The sequence below is a fragment of the Onychomys torridus genome, chromosome 6 (assembly GCF_903995425.1).
Source record: "Onychomys torridus chromosome 6, mOncTor1.1, whole genome shotgun sequence".
NCBI classification, from domain to species: Eukaryota; Metazoa; Chordata; class Mammalia; order Rodentia; family Cricetidae; genus Onychomys; species Onychomys torridus.
Genome location: NC_050448.1, coordinates 84573357 through 84588876, shown reverse-complemented (window position 1 = coordinate 84588876; position 15520 = coordinate 84573357). Strand labels below are relative to the sequence as shown.

The 15520-nt window shown below is 43.8% G+C and overlaps 1 protein-coding gene across 4 annotated transcripts in view; it reads right to left on the bottom strand.

Annotated features, from left to right (window-relative positions):
- The window catches only part of Sort1 (sortilin 1), a 78528-nt gene that overhangs the window by 39336 nt on the left and 23672 nt on the right, over nucleotides 1-15520 (bottom strand). For all 4 annotated transcript variants that reach the window (XM_036189771.1, XM_036189773.1, XM_036189772.1 and 1 more), the window contains exons 2-3: nucleotides 13148-13207; nucleotides 10890-10963 (exon numbers count right to left, since the gene is read on the bottom strand). In XM_036189771.1, coding sequence (XP_036045664.1) covers nucleotides 10890-10963; nucleotides 13148-13207 — 134 coding nt within the window. The remainder of the gene's footprint in view (nucleotides 1-10889; nucleotides 10964-13147; nucleotides 13208-15520) is intronic.

The following is a 15520-nucleotide window of genomic DNA, read 5'->3' as shown; positions in this document are numbered from 1 at the left end:
CAGGCCCAACTGACCCTGAAGCATGTCGTCTCTGTCTTTTAGTTATGTGAATCAACAATTTTCTTGTTATTCAAACTAGTCAGAATTGGGCCTCTGCGGTCACCCAGCCCCTTGGCTCCACCTGCCAAGACCACATCCAGCCATCTTAAGTACAGCAGGTGGTCTTGATGTTTTCCTGTGAGAGGTTAGCATCCCTAACTCAGGCATAAGTTACTAACTCATGGAGCATAAAAACTACAACTAGAGAAAGCAAATAACCAACTTCACCTCTTGGTTTCTCAGTTTTCCCCCAAATTCCATTCCAATAAAGCCTCTGGGAAGCATTTGAATCCATGTGGAGATTTTTGAGAAGTAACAGAACCAGTAGCTGTCTGATGATAGGCCTAACTATGCACAACTCTCTAAAAATGGCACTAATACTCAAACTTAATATTGATTAATTTATAGGGACTGGATCTGAAGACGGACCTGGACTTTCCACCTCAGTCAGAGAAGATTGTTTATGCAGTGGGCAGCAGCTGATGCAGACACACCTAAGTAGCCGAAAGGCTGAGAAGAGACTGAGTGCTCAGCCCTAAATGGGGTATCTTTATCAACTCCCCACTGATATGGATTCTCAACACGCCCCCACAGTTGGGCATGGTTGCACATGCCCGGCGGACCTGGTCACTTCCGCCTAGTCATTTCTGGGTCAAAACGTCTCACGTGACCAGGACCCTGTGGCTTTGCGTGGTTGCGTAAAGTGCACAGTGCAACCATGTGATCTACGCGAATGCGTGGAATAGCCACATGGGCCTGTGTGCGCAGGTGCGGCCCAGCCTTTATAAGCCGGAGCCATGATTCCTGGCTCCATCTTTACTCAGTGTTCTTTCCACGGGCCAGTGCACCTCTGTCTCTTTACTTTACCTTTAATAAAACTCTTGTTAGTGGATTCTGTCATGTTTCGTAAAGTTTCCTCACTGGGTAAGAGCGCTGCAAATAACCAACACCCACCCTCTTCCAAGGCTGGGGAACATCACAGAAAAATCAAAAAGTAATGTACAAGCTGGAAGATGGAGAGGACTCTGAAATGCTGGAAGTGATAGGGAAGTCACACCCACTCAGTCGCATCAGCCATGGCTACCTGCACAAGAGCAAGCTAGCCAAAATCCCCATACAGATGGGGCCCACCCTTTGTGGAGGAGCTCCTGGCAGTTGGTAGCTGCCGGGGAAGTTTCTTTGTTGGTGTGACCAGTGGTAAATTTCTCAACATTCCAGTGGATGGCCTCATACCCATGCACTTATGGACTTCAGTCATTGGCCTTACTGACTTAACAAAAAAACAAAAGAGATAAAGAAAAAGGAAAAAAGAACAAGACTAAGTTAATAGGGGTGGCCTTGGGAAGGACACAGGGGGGTTGGAGGGAATAAATGGGGAGTTTATATGATCATTATATGTACATATATGAAATTATCAAAGAAATATATATAATATATATATAATTTTTGATTATCCATTGGTGAAGACATTGCAAACCAGTTTCCCAGAGCCAGAAGAAATCTGCAGCAATGTTCACATTTATTATTTAATAAGACAAATGTGGGTAGAAACCTCAATAAATAATCAAAAACTAAGGAACATGAGAGATGCAAAGGGCTGAGTCCCATTGTGTGCCACTCCTGTGTTTCACAGGGGGATGTGCAAGGCCAGGCAACTTATCAAAAGTCAAGCAGCTAACTAAAGACAAAGTTGAAAGCACACTCCAGTTCTTTCCATTCTTAGCCCCAAACTAGGAGTCTTTTTCCTTACAGCTTGGGGTCATCATTTCTCTTGTTAGTCTCTATTTGGCAGAGGAAGCTCGAGGCACAAGGGACATGCCTGTGCCTGCCTGAGCAGTCTCCAAGGAATATAAAGCAAACCCCGTCTTAGAGTTACTAGGGTGACTCCCCTACACCCCCCCCCCAGAGCCCCACCCCCTCCTAGATAAATAAAACAGAGCTGGGTACCATCCAGCCGGTTCCTTTACTGTCCCATCTCTGGCTTTGGAGTACAGGATCTTTTCTCATCTTCTAGGCAGCCAGCAGGAGACACGCATTAGCTCTGCATGGTGCATACCAGCAGCAGCAGCTCAGACAACCGTCCAAGGAGCTGCTGTGGCAGCTGGACTATCCCTGGTTTACAAATCTTCCTTCCTTCATAACATCCCCAGGGAAGCTTCACAAACCTGATGGCATGGTTGCTTGCTTTTTAAGAACTTGGTACGATGAATGCATCCCTGCCCTCCAGAAAAAAAAGTGAGTGAAATAAACAAACAAACAAACAAAATCCACGACAACCCTCCACTACTTCAGCTGGTCAAGCAAGTGGAGAAAATGGACCAGAGCTAACCATTGGGAGTTAAGTGGGGTTCTGTCAGTATATTATATGCATCAGCATGAATGGGAAATTAACAAAACATCCTGAAAAGGAAATTTATTTCTCAAACTCCATATGACAATATAATTATAAATAGTAATCAAATGATTGCTAACCATGAAAACCCTGTAAAACCATCTGCTTTAGAAATAAGTCTTCTTAATAACAATTCCAGCCACATCTTCTGGTTGCCAAGAATAAGTGATCATTTTAGTCTATGCCTGTGGTGTGAACATGGGCACGAATGGTTTCAGCTCAAGACAGTGCCAAGCACAAATGTGTGTAGAACAGAACTTGGCTAAGTCACTTGGTTATGACAGAATACCATATTCTAGAGCCCGGGAAGTCCAAGTCAGGGCACTGAGAGATTCCATGTCTGCTGAGGCCCAATTCCTACCATCTTTTATTTATTTGTTTTTTTTTTTTTTAATTGGGGTCTTGCTATGTAGCCCACTAATCCTATCAGTAAGGACCTTGCTCTCATGTCCTAATCACCTACCTATCTAAAGTCCCGCCTTATACAGTTCAGGAGCTCTTGCTTAAGGAATGGTGCCACTCAGGGTGGGCTGGATCTTCTCACATCAATTAACCATCAAGAATATCCCCCACAGGAGTGCCAAGGGCAAACTTGATCCTGACAACTTTTTTGTTTGTTTGTTTTTCAAGACAAGGTTTCTCTGTGTAACTTAAGATTCTGGAACTCGCTCTGTAGACCAGGCTGGCCTCGAACTCACAGAGATCTGTCTGTCTCTGCCTCCCAAGTGCTGGGATTAAAGGTGAACATTACCACACCCAGTCTAGACAACTTTTTAATTAAGATTTTCCTTTTGCTGGGCATGCCTTTATTCTAGCACTCAGGAGGCAGAGGCAGTCAAATCTCTGCAAGTTTGAGGCCAGCCTGTTATACATAACAAGTTCTAGGCCAGCCAGAGCTACATAGTGAGACCCTCTCTCAAAATAAGTAAATACAGGGTTGGGGATTCAGCTCAGTGGTAGAGCAGTTGCCTAGCAAGCGCAAGGCCCAGGGTTAGATCCTCTGCTCAAAGAGAGAGAGAGAGAGAGAGAGAGAGAGGGGGAGAGAATAAGTAAATACACAGACTTTCCTCTCAAGTGATTCTACTGTACCATGCTGACAATTTAAAATGATCACAAATATCATCTAAATCAGATATGGGTGAGACCCAAGGTACAGTGCATCCTACAGCAAACCTCTCTCTAGCCAAGAGATGAAACAAGCCATGTGCTTTCAATGTATAACAGCTCTGAGTAGCATGCACCCACAGCTTCATGTGGAAGACATCTGGTCCACTAAGTCTGTGATAAATACCCCCTCCCCCATTTTGAACCTGAGGAAACAATCTTGATGATCTCTGAACTGCTTCTTCCTGGTCTTGCAGAATAGTATGTATTAGCTGAATAACTCTAGTCCTATCCTATCAAATTCAAGAAGTCCAGCAGCGTTCCAACATCCCTTCCCATTTGTCAGTTTTCCTGCGGGTGGTTAATTAAACTCTCGCTTCACATGCATATTAATCCCCTTCATTAAATGGCCCCTTGACCATCTTCTTCATGTTTACAATTTTTGGAGTATGTGTAAGTGTTACAGCTCTGGACAGAAAGGTATCCTGGCTGTCAGAGGCCAGGCAATACCTACAGCTCTGTTCTGGTGGGGATGGTTTCCCCTCGGGAATACACAGCTCAGCTCAGCTCTGCTCCACTCTGCTAAGGGAGTTTCCCTGCAGAGATATCTGATACTTCTCGGTTCCACTTGTCTGCCCCCAAAAGAAATGTAGCAATTCTGCTCCTGCAAAAATTGTTACTTCTCTTCTCTCTGCTAAGCCCCCCTTCCGGTCCCTCCACACACACATCCGACTTCCAAATACCCCCATCACAGCGGCTTTTCATCCATGTTTTAACAACATCCTGTCACGAGTCTAGAAGCATTCTAGAACATTAACTCTCCTTATTTTCTTTCTTTCTGGATCTTCAATAGAATCACTTAAAAAAGTGTACTCACAGCAATCCAGGCTTGCCCAGAATGTACCTCAAACTATTTCCACCTCTATCCAGTCTCTACTTCTTTTACTCATTCTCCTATGATTAAATCCCTACAACAGATCCTAACATGAAAGCAGTAAGGCTGATGACTAATTAAAAAATAATTACAGTTTTGTAGTTTTCACTAATGTTTATATGGTTGGTATTTATTTCTCACACATCATTTGCAAACTCCCTATTTATTTAAATTTATTTGTAATTTCATTTTTCCCCGCTCCGGAGCTGAGGACCGAACCCATGGCCTTGCGCTTGTTAGGCAAGCGCTCTACCACTGAGCTAAATCCCCAACCCTATTTGTAATTTCAAATTCAATACTCACAGTACTTTTGTGGCTATCTGCAGACATTTATAGGAAAACAAAAGAAACCCACCCTGGTCATTTGTTTCCAGCTGAAATTAAACAACATGATATTTGGACAGAGAATAGAGCTCAATTGATAGAGTGCTTGCCTAGGTGTGTAAAGTGCCCCTCCCCGAAAAACATCACCCCAACAAGATAATGCTCTGCCTAGTGGGATCTATTTTCACACTATAAACAAGGATCCTTTTCGTGACAAGTGTTACATTTTTGTACTTTTTGCTGGCAATTTGCTGTTGCTCTCTATGTGTGCTGTGGTGTACTGTTACTCCTAAACACAAAGAATCTTAGGTATGTCCCATGTAGGCAACACGTGTGTTAGGTAAACTTCATTTGCGTAAGAGTTATAGTACTATTGGCCATAAATTCAAATTTAATGAAGCAACAACACATTTTTAAATTAGATATTTTTAAATAGAAACACAGTAAAGCAAGGTTATATATTGATCAGTTGGTGAATATTATGAACAGATATTTGCAGAAAACTCACTATGTATTTCCTGCAGGAACAATGACTCAGCATTTGCTGGTCAGCTTTTATTTTTGTTTGGCTTTGCCTTTTTCTCCCCCTTTGAGATGGGCTCTCGATACCAAGTGCTGGCTGACCTCAACCTTGCTCTGTAGACCAGGTTTGGCTCAAACCCACAGAGATCCGCCTGCCTGTGCCTCCTGAGAACTGGCGTCAAAGGTGTGGGCCGCTATACTCAACTGATTCAGCATTTGTGACAGTTTAAAACATAACTGTCACAGCCAATTTGAAACAATTACATTGAGGTTTTCTGTTAAAGTATCAGTCAGGAGAGTGAAGCTCATTAAAATGTGCCAAAGGGATCGTGGATCTGGAAGAGAAGCCGGGTCAGAATGGCATAATTTGAATTCCTGCTAAGCCTAACTCCCCAGTCTACTCTGTTTTCTGACTGTGTGATGCTGCCTTATGGTTTTACTTTTAATACTTTGTTGTGCTTTGTAATCATTGGGAAAATAAGTGTTTCATGGAAATCATAAAAATATGGTGCAAAAATAGAGTAAGGCACAGAAAGTAAAACCATAGAATGTTAGATAAAAGGAGGTTGAGTATCTGGGACCTTTATTTTCCTTTGAGTGAAAATTCTTGATTTTATAAAATTGAAATTGTGCTAAAAGCAAGAAGCCATTATGTATTTTAATGGACTTTCCATACAGGTGTTGATATGTGTATGTGTATATGTATATGTATATATATATATATATATATATATATATATATATATATATATATATATATATATATGTTTGTTGCTTGTGACAGCGTCCCACTCTGTAGCCCAGGCTGGCGTTGCATAGGATTCTCCTGTCTGTCTCCATCTTCTGTGGTGAAAACTAAACAGCCCATCATCTAAAGGCTGGCACGGAACAGTTTTCTTGTCATCCATCCCCCCTGGCTGTTCCAGTCTTCCCACGTCCTCTTCCACAATGACACCTGTACCGTGGGAGGAGGGGGTGTGACAGAGATGTTCCATTTAGGGCTGAGCTCCCCATCGTCTCTTAGTCATTGCACTTGGACCAGTTGTAGGTCTCTGTATTAACTTCCATCAAATGCAAAAGGAAGCGGCTCTGATAAGTCTGGGAGATGCACGAATCTATGGGCTTAATAGTAAGTCGCTAGGAGTCGGCTTAATTCTATGTCCATTTGGCAGAATAATAGTAATAGGTTCTCCCCTAGGGCCTACCACCTATCTTGCCGAAAGTTCTGGGCACCAATAACAGTGCAGGTGTGTGGTGTGGGTTCCATCTTGAGGAGTGGGCTTCAATCCAATTAGAAGCTGGTGGTTCCTTCTATGACATCACCGCCACGACTGCGCCGGTGGTCATTATGGTAGCGTGCAGTGTTCACCACTGAGTAAGACTGGTAACTGCTTTTCTCCTCTGGTAGAATGCATAGCGCCTCCCAGCCCTCTAAAAGCTGCCTAATAGAGAGGGAGCTTCCAGGTCAAGACCAGCTTGATCTCTCCATGTTTTATGGCTCAAGTATGTGGTACCTTCAGCAATAGGATCTTGCTATAAAGTTTTGGAGGCAAGAAAAATGGCAATATGCTGTAATTTGAGGTAGCCTATATATTTCAGGAAGCTTCTGTGGTAGTAGTTTTCATGTGACTTCTCAAAAGATTGTTAGTGTTAGTTATTCCTCCTGTGTTCCCTCGTCTGCCGCCATCGTCCCCATTTAACCCTTCCTGCTCCAGCTTCCCTTTAACACCACCGGGTTCTATCTCCCCTCCCTGGAAAGCCCCCCCCCCCCCATGGCCTTTACTAATTTCCTGACTTCTGTGGATATTCCTAATGAAACAACCCTATCTGAAGATTCAAAGCTAACATTCACACATGAGAGAAAACATGCAACATTTGCTTTTCTGGGTCTGGGTTACCTCGCTCAGAATAATTGTTTTCATCTCTATCCATTTACCTTCACACTTAATGATTTTATTTTTCCTAGCAGCTGAACACTAGTCCATTATGTAAATGTAGGACCTTTTTATTCCTCTACTGACAGATATATAGGCTGTTTCCATGTCTTGCCTCTTGTGATTAGAGCAGTGATGGATGTGAAAGAGAATGCTAGCTGCACATATGAACTCAACGGTAGCTGTGCCAATATGCACAGACCTGTGACAGCTCAAGGCGACAAAACCCTAGCACAGGGTGGTGGTGGTCATGAAGCCCCATCCCTAGCTGAGGAGCTATTGGTAACTGATAGCTGCTGAAAGAGAGGAAGCTCATTTTCTTTAAGGGGACTAGATGTTTTTTGTTTTTTTTTGGTTTTTTTGTTTTTGTTTTTTTTGAAGACACAAGTTGGGTGGGTATGGAACGGGGTCATGGATCTGGAAGGAGTTTGGGGAGGGAGTGAATATGATCAAAATACAATGTATGAAACTCTCAAGGAATTAACAAAAATACTTTTTAAAAGGCTGGCGCTGGGATTGGAGAGATGATTCAGTGCTCTTATAACATGCTTGGCCTCGTCTATTCCTTCTCTGCTACTCCTTCCTTCTCTGCTACTCCTTCCTTCTCTGCTACTCCTTCCTTCTCTGCTACTCCTTCCTTCTCTGCTACTCCTTCCTTCTCTGCTACTCCTTCCTTCTCTACCGTTATGGAGGCAGCAGCAGAGACAACTTCCTTGTGTTCTGGTAAGCCTTCTGCCTAACTCTACCCAGCAGGAGCACACATTTATTTACCTCTCCTGTAATTTGCATACCAAAGGAAACTTTCCTAACAAAGGCAATTCAATAAACTATGGTCATCAAAGCTGTGGAAAAACCAAGGAGTCTCTAGAGTGGATTCTGCCAGCTCTGGTTTTATTTGTGATTGGGCAACCCAAACATACTCAGAACCCCTTCTGAGTAAATGCCTCCCCCCTTTCCATTTCTGAAGCAACAGGTGCCCTTTGACTAGTGTGTCAACAAGAGTCGTTTCAGGCCAGGCCAGCCCAGTGGGAGAGGCAACAGGGCATATTTATGGTTTCCTCCTAAACTCCAGGAGTGGGTACAGAATCCGACTTGACTTCACAGTGAGGAGAGATAATGAATGTTCACAGTGACTTGTAAAGACCATGGCAGCAATATTGAGGTGCCAAGAAGAAAAAGAGCCTTGGTCACATGACACCGTATCCCAAACAAGCAGGACTGCTCTCTAGTAAGGGGTGTGTTAGCAAAGAGGGTTTCTGGGTGAAGGGCTCGAGTCAGCCTGTGGGCGGTATTTAAACAGTGACTGTGGCCCTGTACGCACATTACTGACAAGGAAGAGGATAGGCTTCACTGCTGGAATTCATTAGCTCCAGCCACATGGCTCACAAACAATGCAGTAGACAAACACAAACACAAACAAAAGAGAATTCGTAAGGCATGAAGGAAACACTGGCTGAAGCATTATGTATGGAAGCGAGCCCAACACGGAAAGCGGGGAGCTTAATAAAAAGCCTTCAAAATGTGAGGCCATCAATAATCGGAGAAGAGGTTTCCATTTGCTACTGAGGAATGAACTGGAAATGAGCATTCCTGTGACACCAATAGGGAGATGCAGCATAGAAACATTAGTTTCAGTGAAAAAATGGCTACGTTCTAACTGTCCAACAGAGGAATGATTAAGTAAACTATCAGTCCAACAAAAAACCAGGGTGACTAGTATAGTGACTAATGGGGATGGGAAGTTTGCGAAGCTGAGGCCTAGGAACATGGGCCTGCTGACAGGGACTTCGGCATTAACAGAGTAATGGAGGAATTGGGGAGCAGACCATCATTTTTTACCATCATGGAAGACTTTCTATTCACTCGGACAACCGGGGCAGGGGTGCCAGTGGCCGGCCACATACCACCTGTAGTCACTAGACCAAGCTTTCCTACTTCATGCCGAGCATTACCGAGTCCTCATAGACCCTGAGGTGAGCATCATACTCCTGAACAGATAACGGAAAGGTCTTAGGGGGTCACGTGACTTGTTCAAGTTTATTCTATTTGCCAAAGACAGTGTGGAGATTCAACCCCTGGCTTGCTTGCCAACTAAAACTTGGCAGCCTTTTGCTTTTCTATGTTGCTTCCTAAGACAATAGAGCTGCATGACAGATACAGGCCTGAAGGGGAAAAGCAAGATAATCAACTGTAAATAAACGAAGATGACACTCGGCTGTGGTCAGCTGTTCTTCCCTTGAGAACATCTAAGTGTGTTATAATATGATATCACTTCTACAGCGAAAGATAAACGGATGAGAAAAGTTGTACTTGGGGAGACTTCATCATCGTGAGGATTCTTAAATGCTAGAAACAGCTAATGAAATCAATGTACAAAGTTTTAAATACACCTTCTCCTCTCCGAACAGGAGACTTTTCATCTATCTATAATTATTTAGCTACTGCTCTAATTACAGAAACAAAGGCACCTGCTGGGGGCCTTTTAACACCCAGATTCTACAGTATACTGCCAATCTATAAGAAACAAACAAAAATTCTCAGTATAAAAACTCCACAGAAGTCAAAGCATGCATGCATGCATTCATTCATTCATTCATTCATTCACTAACACTTATGCCTGCCTACTACGTGTTAGTAACTTGGCCAGAGACTAGAGAGTCTCCAGTTAATGCAGTGCCCAACCTTCATGGAGCTTTTGGCAATTCTAAGATGTGACTCCTTCAGGGCCTAAAGGAGTATTTGCTTATTTTAAGTCAACATTGCCATGCAGAATAGAAATCTCTGGCTCCAGGCCCCTGGGCAGATGTCAAAAGGTCACATCTGCTGGGAGAGGGAAGTTGGGTTGATGCATTTCAGACCTTCCACATCAGTTCCCTGCACCTGGGACAAGACCAGCTGTGGAACAATCCAGTGAAGAAACCTTAGAACCTAGCAGGGCTCCCAGAGGCCTCTGGCTCCTGTGGTGTTTCTGCACTGGCTGCTGGGACTTTGTGATTCACTTAGGTTCCTTAGGAGGAGATGGGGTAGATACACATGATAAAGACCATAATCGCTTATTTTGGAGCATTAGCTGCTCTCCATCCTGCTGAGACAAAGAGCCTACTATTTAAGCTGCAGAAGATGTACAGATGTCATAGACACATGTTTGCACCCTTGTCTAGTGTGAACTGTAGTAACCGAGGTAGACTGGGGTAGGGCTCTTTCTTGTGCAGAAATGATCGCCCACCATCTTATATACATCTAAACAACCTGTTTAGACTTCCAAACATTAGATAAAGACTTGCTCAGAAGAGATATTAAGAAACTCTATTCATAACATATAGATGCAGAAAATCCACACTGCCTTCCTGCCAGTAAGAATCCATGAGATTAAGATGGGCGCACGGGCCTGCAAACTCTCCCTTGAACTTGTGGTATTCCACCCCCTGGCAGGCCAACTCCATTTCCTTCCAGCTAAGTTCCTTCTCATTCATTTCCTTTAGGTTGCCAAGTTGTCATCCAATCATGGGCTCAGCAACCCAGTCTGCTGGAATTTTAAGATCGAAATTAACTGTTGAACCACTGTGACCAGAAAAGGTGGAACCCCAGACCCCAGTGGGTTCCTTGGCCACACGTCCCTGAGATGAGTTAGCCACCTCACCTTCGATATAACTTGGACTGTCCAAAACTCACAATCACCAGTGGCACTTGGAAAGTGGTCAGGACAAGAATAACCTGGAGAGGGACAAAAGCATTCTGTCAGTAGGAAATGAAAGACACAGCAAGCACATGCTGATCGATGTCAAAACTAAACTGCACTTCAAGGACTGATAACAGTCCTGCTTTCTAGAAACCTGTGATGCAACATATCTGAAAACCCAGGAAGGACCCAGGGACAAGGACTGTGAGGTCCCCACCTCATTCCATTGCCTACCCTTGAAGCAGTGAGTCAGGGAGTCTCAGATACACATAATACAGGAAGGTTTATCTAATTCGTATCTATATAATCATAAAATACTCTCTCTTCTGCCCCTAGAAGTTAGCACATAGGCCTCTCTATCACATATGTCTACGCGTCTTTTCCTCCAGGTTGCTAGTTTCTCCAAGGGATTCATTTTATATGTAATTATCTTTCTTCACAAAAACATGCATGAGAAAAAGATTCTAGATAAATAAGTACAGGCATCTAGAGAGTCAAGAATCCATGTAATAAGAACTTTTAGCTAGCAAGGTGGTGCACACACCTGTAATCCCAGCCCTAGGGGATGAAGGCAATGGGATCAGGAGTTCAAGGCCAACTTAAACCATGTTGTAAATTTAAGGCTAGTGGGACTACATAGGACTGTGTCTCAAAACAAAACAAAACAAAACACAAAAACTTAAAAAATTTAAGAGTTATCAACTCTCTTAACTAAATGAATAAATCATAGAAATTAGAGCATATGTCAAAATTGAGAAAAACAGATACATTTCAGGAGATTCTACTGGAAGTTTAAAAGGTAGTCATAAGAGACAACTTGCTTTGCTTATGTGTGTATGCATAGGGTTTACGTGCCTGTCCATGTTCATGTGTGTCTGTGGAGGCAACAGATCAATGTGGGTGTCCTCTTCCATTGCTCTCCACATTATTTTGTGAGACAAGTTTTCTCACTGAACCTGGCCAGCGAGTTCTGGGGGTCCTCCTGCCTCTGCCTCACCGGGTAGGATTATAGGTGTGTGCTACCACATCCAGCTGTTTGTTGTCAATTTTTATTTAAATTGTGTGTATGTGTACCCATGTTGGGGGTATTTGTACACAGACATCCTCAGAGGCATTGACCCTCCTGGAGCTGGAGTCCCAGGTATGGTTGTGACCTGCTGACATGGGTGCTCGGGACAGGAAGCAGGTCCTCTGCAAGAGCACCGTGTGCTCCTAACTGCTGAGCGATCTCTCCAAGCCATGTGCATTTTTCCCATGTGTGCTGGGATCCAAACTCGGGTCCCCAGGCTTGCACAGCACACACTTTACTCACTGAGCATCTCTTCAGCCATGACAACTTGCTTTCCAAAACCAGAGCTGTACTTCCATAGTTTTTTGGTATTGTTATTGTGTACCTCACACTAATGTAGGTACTGATACCTAACACCTCCATCCCCCTTTTTTATCAAGCAAGATAACGGAGCCAGTGATACCAAGCTCTGACTGAAGACCCAAGGTCCACGCATCCACATCCTCCACATAGAGACCAGCAAGCAGTGCATTTATTTATTTTTTTTTAAAGATAGGGTCTCCTATGTAACCCAGGCTTGCTTTGAAGTCAAGATCCTCCTGCCTCAGCCTCCCAAGTGCTGGGTCACAGGCAGGCGCACCAACAGTATACCTATTTTCTGTGAGGACAGGGACAACAGGTAGAGTTGGCATGGGCCCACAGACGCCACAGTCCTTCCATACAACTATGGAAAAGGACAAGAAATCTACAGACTAGAGAGAAAATGCCAAGATGCACTGCGCCTCCTTTTCTGCTTCTACACAGAGGTTTCTTGAGCGGTTCCCTGCTTCCTCTTCTTGTTCATCTTGATGCTGAGGGGTCCAAGGACAGAAGGTGTTTGTTTTCCTGCTAGGGACCAGTGAGCATCTCCTTAGCCCTGACTACTGCCTTCCCAAACCATAGTTTTCTGGTGTTGTCGTGTACCCTGCACTAACTAGTTAATTAATACCTACCCACCACTGCCCTTATCAAGCATGATAACAGCAGTCGTAAGACTGCTTTCAACTGGTTCTCAGTTCTAAGTCAAACCAAGTATAATTTCCTGAAAGGTTGTCCTGAAACACACATTTTCTGTGACTAAGGTTGAAGACACATCCAGAAAGTATTTAGTGTGCACCTGCCCCACACTACATTATCTTGGAGGACTGAAAGAGTTTATAATGTCACTTACCCCAGTGCTGTCTCCAACCCAGGACAAGGACACTGAGCCACTGAGGTCATCAAAGACATGCTGTTCGGGAAAAGGAAATGAAATTCATTTAGAAATGTCATCCACTGCCTTCAGTCCTTGATTTCCTCACATATTCAGAGCTTTATTACCGTTTTACATTTGTTATTCTGAGAATGTCGTCATGAGTACTGTATTTATATAATTTCCATCATACTTTCCCATCTCTGACTGCTCCTGTTGCCCTTACCCCCTTTAACATCACAGCCTCACGTATGTGTGTGTGTGTGTGTGTGTGTGTGTGTGTGTGTCCTGCTGAATCCATTTAGTGTTGCTCAATAATGAGCATGGAGTTCCCAACACCATGCCACATCTACAACATGGCCCCCACACCTAAGGCTCAGGGCACATCATGGAAGAGAGAGCGGACCCATGGAAGAGAGAGCCAGAGGCCCAGGAGAGTTGTTACAAGATAGCATCTTCTATATATGACAGGGAGTTGCGTCATGAAATCTTAACAGTATGTCTACCTCAACAAGAGCTCCACAATGACAACACTGGTTGAAATCTCAGCACGGATGGGAGAAATCTCAGAAGGCCCGTCCCTAGAGGAAGAGCTACAGGCAATTGGTGGCTGGCTGCTAAAATAGGCAGAATCTGTCTTCCCCACTGATGAGCACTCTGATAAGCCAGCCAATTCTTTATTACTCTTCTGCATAATTAAGTTCATAATTACAAGCGGACACAGATTCCCAGAATAAAATTTGGGAGAGACAGACAGGATTTAGCTACTTCCTCCAAATTGCAGATGACTTAGAAACTTCAATTCTCTCTTACAAAGTAAGCCAAGCAGATGAGTATCTTCACTGCACCAGATGGGGCGATGGGGAAGTCTAATTGCTCTCTCCAACAGAACTAAATATAAAGACAGCAAAGTATTCCTGGGGTGCTTTAAAACAAGAGATCAGAACCTACCCTGACATACATAATTATAACCTAGTAGGCATAACTGAAGTTTTGCTAAGCAGTCTTCACAGAACAGCCGAACAGTTAGTGGTCAGACTCCTCCTGCTTCCAGACGGAGCTGCTGAGATGATAGGAGACAGAAGCAAGGAGCAAATGGCTCTGTTTTGTCCATTTAGTCAACAACAACAGAGATTAATAATAAACCTAACAAGTGCTGCGGAAGAACCGGGAGACAAAACAGGGAAAGATGGTGTATTACATCTAAACTGCAGAGAATAGCCATCTCTCTGGGATATCTTTCACCCAAACCGTTCCATCTTCTATTTATAAAATAATATATGTTCATCACAGAAAATGTAAACAATATGAGGAAGTACAATAAAGGATTTAAAGTCAATTCATAATTCACCATGCAGAGAGATTCTAGGTTAATGTTTAATCTTCTAGGCTTTATCACTTATTAAACTAATAAAATAATTCAACAGAGGCACTGGTATCATTTGAAAAGACTTCTAAGTGTGCAGAAATGAAGGTCCTTCCTTTTCCCCGACACATGCCACTACCCTCAGCCTGACTCCACAGTAGCTTAGTATGTATTTCTACAAAGGTTGATAACTGTGCCTTTTCCTTGGGAAGATATATCCAACTCCACCTATGCATGTCCAGCCTTCCCAGTGTGAGCCCATTTCCAGCAGAGGGGGGACTTTGTATTTCTTGGTGTTCTTTGTGCACACTCAATAAGCATTTGTTGAAAATGATTATAACATATCCTTCCCAAACCACAACCTCCAGCTCAAAATAGAGCATGCCTATAAACGGTCTGATGCCAGCTACTTGGTCACTCAAGGCGCCAATCCCAACAGAGGAGCAGGGGGAGAAGGGACTCTGAAGGCAAACCACTTCGCTTATCTCCTGCTTTTCTCTGTGGTCCTGACTGGGCTTCTGAGTCCGTCTGTGCTATTTCCCCTCTGGATGGAAAGTGCCTCTGAGGTCAAAGGGCCCTGCTGAACACGCTCCATAAATAGTACTGTGCTGCACACAGGGCTCACTCAGTAAACGCTGGTTAACTCTCAGATGCTTGGGCTGAGCTGGAAGCTGCTGAGGGACAGAAAGGCTATTCATACACAACTTGCTGAGGATCTGGGGAGAGCAGGGCTGCTAGAGACTCCTGGAACAAGAACCTTACAGAATGACACACCAGTGTGCCTTAATGTCTCACACAGAGCAAGACCATATGCTCTCTTGGGAGACAAGATAGTGGCTGCTTTTGCAGCGACAAGTACTTTGAAGAGAAGCAGGGCTAGCCAGGGCTACCACCTGTACTAGTCATCACCTAAACATGAGGGTTTTTCCCCCCAAAAGGGAGGGTCTGGTTGCAACAGGTGATTAGAATAAATGAAAACTCCCAGT